The sequence below is a fragment of the Corticium candelabrum genome, chromosome 12 (genome assembly GCF_963422355.1).
Source record: "Corticium candelabrum chromosome 12, ooCorCand1.1, whole genome shotgun sequence".
Lineage (NCBI taxonomy): Eukaryota > Metazoa > Porifera > Homoscleromorpha > Homosclerophorida > Plakinidae > Corticium > Corticium candelabrum.
The window spans coordinates 4,727,541-4,735,040 of record NC_085096.1 but is presented as its reverse complement, the minus strand read 5'-3'; the positions used below and the strand labels follow the sequence as shown (position 1 = coordinate 4,735,040).

The 7,500-nt window shown below is 41.4% G+C and overlaps 1 protein-coding gene across 1 annotated transcript in view; it reads left to right on the top strand.

Moving 5' to 3' along the window:
* LOC134187807 (protein KIBRA-like) overlaps positions 1–7,500 on the top strand; it is a 13,863-nt gene that overhangs the window by 826 nt on the left and 5,537 nt on the right. The window contains exons 2-4 of the mRNA XM_062655969.1: positions 1,869–2,012; positions 4,084–4,284; positions 4,541–4,661. Coding sequence (XP_062511953.1) covers positions 1,869–2,012; positions 4,084–4,284; positions 4,541–4,661 — 466 coding nt within the window. The remainder of the gene's footprint in view (positions 1–1,868; positions 2,013–4,083; positions 4,285–4,540; positions 4,662–7,500) is intronic.

The following is a 7,500-nucleotide window of genomic DNA, read 5'->3' as shown; positions in this document are numbered from 1 at the left end:
CGCCCATTTTCTACTTTTCTAACTCACAGTTTGTAGACATCTAAGTGAATTAATATCAATTTCAGGTTACAAATATAATGTGGGACTGAGTACTGTGAGTGTGCGTATAAAGGAGTGGAAACACTGTTACTGTCTGTGCCAAAAAGGTTTTCATGGCTTGCTGCGTCAAAATTAAATGGCATCTCGATGACAATAGAATCTAGAAGACCAATTCAGTGCAAATGACATTGACCAATTTTAGCATTTTGTAATGTAGCCAGCGATATATACAAATTATATATATATGTATGTATGTATGTATGTATGTATGTATGTATGTATAGGTCTAGCTATAGTTTTTAAATTAATAGATAGAATGAACCTGTGGAGAGAGAATACCGTGGAGTGCAAGCAAATCATTATAGGTAGTGGAGTCGCAGGAAATTCCTTTCTCTTTAATTAAGTGTCCACGACATCTCGACACTGGTTTTATCATACTGAAATGATGATGTGTATTGTCACAGAGATATAGTTAGCATCGTCGATCGTCAACATACTACTCTGAGATTAACAGGATTGTCACTGTTTAGTAAAATGATGGTTTTGCTTGAAGCGAAGTGACACGCCCAAAATGTTGGTCTATAGTCTCCCCTATCCCCCCGACGCTACGCTGGTGGTCAGACAGACAGACAGACAGACAGACAGACAGAAAAGCAGACAGACATAGTACCCTGCATTGTGAAATGTATCATAGATAAAAGTTCAAATATATGCGATTGACAGACAGACAGACAGACAGACAGACAGATCTAGACAGACTAATTGACAGACAGACAGACAGACTGACTGACAGACAGACAAACAGAAACGTATAGCTGTAATTAAGCAGAAAGCTAATGCCGGAGTGATACTAGGAAAATTGTCGAGGATGACAGGAGGTGGTAGAGATTATGGGTGAAGAATTGGATGTACAATGTAGTGTTTACCACTTTGTTTAGTTGAGATTTTTGCGTTTGATGTACATGGCATAGGTGGTTTTAGTCTTTTAATGTTTGAGACAGAGACATTGTCACAAGGATTATTGTATATTTAGTATTTGTAATTGTGCTTAAAATATATTGAAATAAATGAAGACAGACAGACAGATAGACAGACAGACAGACGGACTAACTGACACACAGACAGACAGACAGACAGACTGACTGACACACTGACAGACAGACTAACTGAGAGACAGACAAGCAGAGAGATTGAGAAACAGACAGAAAGACGGATAGACAGACAGATAGACAGACGGACTAGCTGACAGACAGACAGACAGACTGACAGACTGACTGACAGACAGACAGACAGGCAGGGGATTGAGAAACAGACAGACAGACACAGAGACAGACAGACTGACAGACAAACAGACTGACTGACTTTGATATTTTATTAGACACAAACTTCTACGTACAGAACACTAAAACTTCAAGTCTATAGAATCATGGTCACAGCAAGCTGCAAGTTAAAACTATACGCAAATAGTAGTTCTAGATCACTGCTAATGAAGATCGCCTTGAATGACAGACAGACAGTCAGACAGACAGACAGATTTGTGGGCGCTGAGCTTCTTTATGTCATTGCAGTCATAGTGATGATTGAAAATATTTATTGACAGACAGACAGACACAGACACAGACCAACAGACAGATAGACTGACCGACAACAGACAAGGAGACAGACGGACAGAGATATAGAAAGTGTTGCTAACCAGATATATTGATTGACAATTTTATTCTAAATTGATTTTAACCTTTTAATAATAAATGATTTAATAGACTAATTACAACACATTGACAGCCACTGAGTATACAGTAGTTAACTTATTTTGTGTTTGTTTGTCTCAGACGGTTACTTGGAGGAGAACGATGAAATCCAGGCAGTCAACAACCAGTCTCTAAACGGATTTACACACCAACAAGCCGTGCAGGTGCTTCGAACAGCAGGAAGTGAAGTGTGTCTGTTGATCATACGTCACAAGGAAGTCACATGTAAGTTGATCTTGAAGAGCCGTGGCATGGCAAACAAGTGGTTAGCACTGCTAGACAAAAATTTTTCACTTTCTAGTTGTTGTTGTTCACATACTAAACATTTTGTTAATATCAATTTTTAAAATTTTTTAATATTGTAAGACATTGAAGGGCCTGGGATTTTGGCTACTCGGATTCTAAGGACAGGGCATGTTATTAATAGCATAATTTTTATTTTTAGATATCTTAAGGCTGTAGACATTGAGGAGCTTCTAGACTACAGTTAGTCAGATATTAAAGAACTGGTACTGTTATTAATATCAATTTTTAGTATTATTGATATTTGAAGGGTGTAGACATTGAGGGACTTGGAGATTACGGCTACTGAGATCTGGACTGTGCATGTTATTAATATCATTTTTTTTATTATTTTTGATATTTGAAGGGTGTAGACATTGAGGAACTTGTGCATTTATGGCTACTGTACTGAGATCTGGAGTGGGCATGTTATTAATACCAATTTTTTGATGAGGTGTAGACATTGAGTGGCTTGGGGATTATGGCTACGCAGACTTTAAGGACAGCATGTTATTAATATCAATTAATTTTGATATTTTAAGGGTGCAGATATTGAAGGGCTTGGAGAATTCAGGCTACTCCGATTTTAAGGATTAAACATGTTATTAATATCAATTTTTCTATTTTTTTGATATTGTAAGGGTATAGACATTGAGGAGCTTGGGGATTCCGACTACTCATATTATAAGGACTGGGTGGTTACTATGTAACAATTCAAGCAGTGTGCGAAATAACGGCCGGACATCAGACATTTACCGACCGAACGAAGCATTTGTCCGGCCATTCATGATGGACAAACAGACTGATAGACAGATGGACAAACAAACAGAAAGACAGATAGACAAACAGACAGACAGACAGACAGATGGACAAACAGACTGATAGACAAATGGACAAACAGGCTGAAAGACAGATGGACAAACAGACAGACAGACAGAAAGATGGACAAACAGACAGAAAGACAGACAGAGAGACAGATGGACAAACAGACAGAAAGACAGATGAACAAACAGACTGATAGACAATTGGACAGATAGACGGACAGACAGATGGACAAATAGACAGACGGACAGACGGACAAACAGACAGACAAACAGATGGACAAACAGACTGGTAGACAAATGGACAACAGACAGACAGACACATTGACAAACAGACAGAAGAGAGATGGACAAACAGACAGACAGGCAGATGAACAGACAAGCTGACAGATGGACAAACAGAAAAAGAGACAGATGGACAAACAGACAGATAGACAGATGGAAAAGCAGACAGACAGACAGACAGACAGATGGACAAACAGACAGATGGACAAACAGAAAAAGAGACAGATGGACAAACAGACAGATAGACAGATGGAAAAACAGACAGACAGACAGACAGATGGACAAACAGACAGATGGACAAACAGACAGATAGACAGACACATGGACAAACAGACAGAATACAGATGGACAAACAGACAGACAGACAGACACACGGACAAACAGACAGAAGACAGATGGACAGACAAACAGACAGATGGACAAACAGACAGATAGACAGACACATGGACAAACAGACAGAATACAGATGGACAAACAGACGGACAGACAGACACACGGACAAACAGACAGAAGACAGATGGACAGACAAACAGACAGATGGACAAACAGAAAAAGAGACAGATGGACAAACAGACAGATAGACAGATGGAAAAACAGACAGACAGACAGACAGATGGACAAACAGACAGATATACAGATGAACAAAGAGACAGACAGATGGACAAACAGACAGATAGACAGATGAACAAAGAGACAGACAGATGGACAAACAGACAGATAGACAGATGAACAAAGAGACAGACAGATGGACAAACGGACAGACAGACATATGTACAAACAGACAGACATACAGCTGCACAGTCAGATGACAGTCAAACAGACAGACACACTGAACGTTGTACCAAATGTTATCTCCATTCAAACATCCCGTATAATCTGTGGTTTGCAATTTTGTCCTATTTGTTCAGCTTCATTGAAAAATGAGACAGAACGTACCGAGATGATGGAAAAGTTTGCGACAATGAGGGAAAAGATACGAAGTCAGACGAGCAGGACAGTTTCGAGCGACAACATGAAGCATGCGCCTCCTGCACGACCGTTTCCTAAGGAATTGCAGTCACGGCTTGTTGCACACCAACAAAGGAATCATGTGGAAGCTAAACAGCAGGGTATGTGGTTCGTGACGTTGGCCATTTCAAATTTCAATTTTAAAGTTTGATTTGTTTTTATGATATGCACACACACACACACACACACACACACACACACACACACACACACACACACACACACACACACACACACACACACACACACACACACACACACACACACACACACACACATACACACACACACACACACTTGGTGGTTACTTGCTCTGTATTTATACTAACCGGCTCTAGATTTCTTCTATTCCTGTAGAGCCCATTCCTCAAATCTTGCATCAGAACTTCTCAAGTAAAAAAGACAAGGCAATTCCGGTGCTTCCTCAAGGTTGGTCTCTCAAAGAAGACGAAAAGACAAAGAGACAATATTACGAGAAGTAAGCCTTATGTTTGTATGTCACATTAATCTCACTCATGTAATTATGAGTTGATCCAATCATGGAAATAAGTGGCACGCAATAGGGAGCCACAGATGTTATCAATGAGTCTCATAATACCTCCTTGCTGACGTCATTGCTTGCTTACACTTTGTGGTTGTAGCTAGAAACACTTACATCTGAGTAAACAATTAGTCAAGTAGTAGACTGTTACCATACTTGGTAAACTAGTATTCATGGCAAGGTCAGTTTTTTTTCAGTGAAGTCTAGAGTATGGGCACTAAGTCTAGCAACAATTCCCATAAAGTGCAAAGTGCCAGGCCATCTTATGGGCACAAAGTCTAACAATAAAGTGCAAAGTGCCAGGCCATCATATGAGCACAAAGTCTAATAATTCTCGTGAAGAAAGTGCTTGTGTGTGTGTGTGTGTGTGTGTGTGTGTGTGTGTGTGTGTGTGTGTGTGTGTGTGTGTGTCTGTGTGTGTGTGTGTGTCTGTGTGTGTGTGTGTGTCTGTGTGTGTGTGTGTGTCTGTGTGTGTCTGTGTGTGTGTGTGCTCGAGCGCATCCAAATGAGTTCTATATCAACAAGTGAGTTACTTCCTGCTACTTGGAACTAGTAGAGATAAACCAGACCTGTTGCACAACATCAGAACATGAAAACAAATACAATATGAAATGTGTATTGAATAGGATGGTAGAGTACGGATCAGGTTAGTCACTATAGTGCATTACAGTTGCCTGAAGGAAAACCTGTGTTTTGAAACTAGTTAGTTCCGTGTGGCTTAGGCAAAGGTCAAATGAGGAATGTTGGTGGATCAAAGTGACACTCTGATTGTTGATTGGAGTCCTGCAGATTGGGAATGACTTGAAATTACAACCCACTGTCTGTAACTCAGTGTTCTCCCCAGAATATCTGAAAGGCGTGGCGGTGTAGGCGTGGCTAAATGGAACGCACTTGTGGGCGTGGTTGTTTCAAACGTGGGCGTGGCCATCTAGGTGGCGTTTCCGAGCTTTGTGGTGCAGTGCTAGAGCAACATAGGGGCTTGTGTTTGGTCTAAAATGTTAGCTGTACAACATTTCTATGCGTGGACAGAGTACAACACAAGCAAGCTATCACTAGCCTTCTAGCGCACCACTTTCATCCGGGCTTCTTTCTAATCTCCCATCCGGGCTTCTTTCTAATCTCCCATCCGGGCTTCTTTCTAATCTGCCGACGTAGATGTCATATTCCAAGCCAATACAGATCACAAAATCGATTGAAATAGCTTTAGTTAGTAACTTAACACTAGTAGACAAGTTCGCTAAGCAGTCGGTGACAATTTTCCACGCCGATATCGACAGTAGAAGTAGCGACATGCACGTGCGCAGCGTATCGGCATGCTCGCCGAGATCCACAAGATTTTCGAAACTGCGAACGTGTCTACACTAACCTAAGCAATGCTGTCGCTAACTTTGGCTTTCGGCCGATGCCGTTCAAGCGCGTTTTGGCGTCTGTAATCCTGACATTGTCTGTAATCCTGACAATAATTTTGATTGTCTGACATCCTCTGTAGGGTAACGCCTCCCACATCGGCTTCCGTATGTGCCAAAAACGCCACTAGAAGAACGAGAAATTGGGTTATCGCTTTGACAACACAATTCGAAGCATTGATATGCTTTGTCTTGTGACTTTGTAGCCTCTCAACGCACCAATAACGACTCCACGGCATAAACGGCTGCCGAGGGCGTGACTCATACGGATTGGAATGTGGGCGAATCCGCCACGAAATGACGTTGGATCGGATTCGAAACAACGTTATAAGTATACTTTGGACGTAGCAATCTCTATGACGTTGTTTTTGGACTTTCCACAACAACAACAGGTGTTTTATTCATAGATACAAGAACCCAAACCACTGGTCTCCCATTTCTTGCCTAGCACATAGGTAGATAGTAAGGCGTGGCGGGCATAAGTCAAAGCGTGGCGGCACTAGCCAAGGGATGGCGGGAATGGGTGTGTCTCTGTAAAATTTAGCCAAAGCGTGACGGGCCGCCACGTCATGAGATGCCTGGGGAGAACACTGCTGTTTGTCTGTTTGTCTGTCTGTCTGTCTGTATGTGTCTGTCTGTCTGTATGTGTCTGTCTGTCTGTCTGTCTCTCTGTCAGTCTGTCTCTCTGTCACGATCATATATTTCTTACATCAAACTAATGCACATTTCTGCAAAAGGCTACAACTAAAATGAAATGTCTATAAATCACAAGTGCAAGGAAGCCGATGTGGGAAGACATGAGTGCTGAGAGTTATGGGCATCTCAGGTCCACCACGTAGTCCGGACAGTTTCTTTAAGATCACTTGTGCATTGCACCTTTGTAGCTGGGTAGAAATGCGTTTTCTCCAATAGTTTGCTTTCCTCATATACCAAAGTGCTCAAGAACTAATAAGACAGACAGACAGACAGATAAACAGACAGACAGACAGATGAACAGAAAGGCAAACAGACAGACAGACAGACATACTGGAGACGCTGCCTGTCCGTTAGCCTCTAGAGATGCAACACACAAGTGCTCTCAAGAAAACTACGTAGACTTTCTTTTAGCAAGAACAGTTGTACTGCTTATAGCGTACAGTTAATTAATCGTCCTACGTAGTAAGCGGCCGTAAGGGTCGCCAGACATTTAGAATGTAATAGTGTTAAAATTTTAAATATATGTATTGACAGACAGACAGACAGACAGAAAGAAAGATGAACAGAAAGACAGACAGACAGACAGGTACACAGACACACAGACATATCAACAGAAAGGCAGACAGACACACACACAGACAGATGAACAAACGACAGACAGACAGACAGACAGA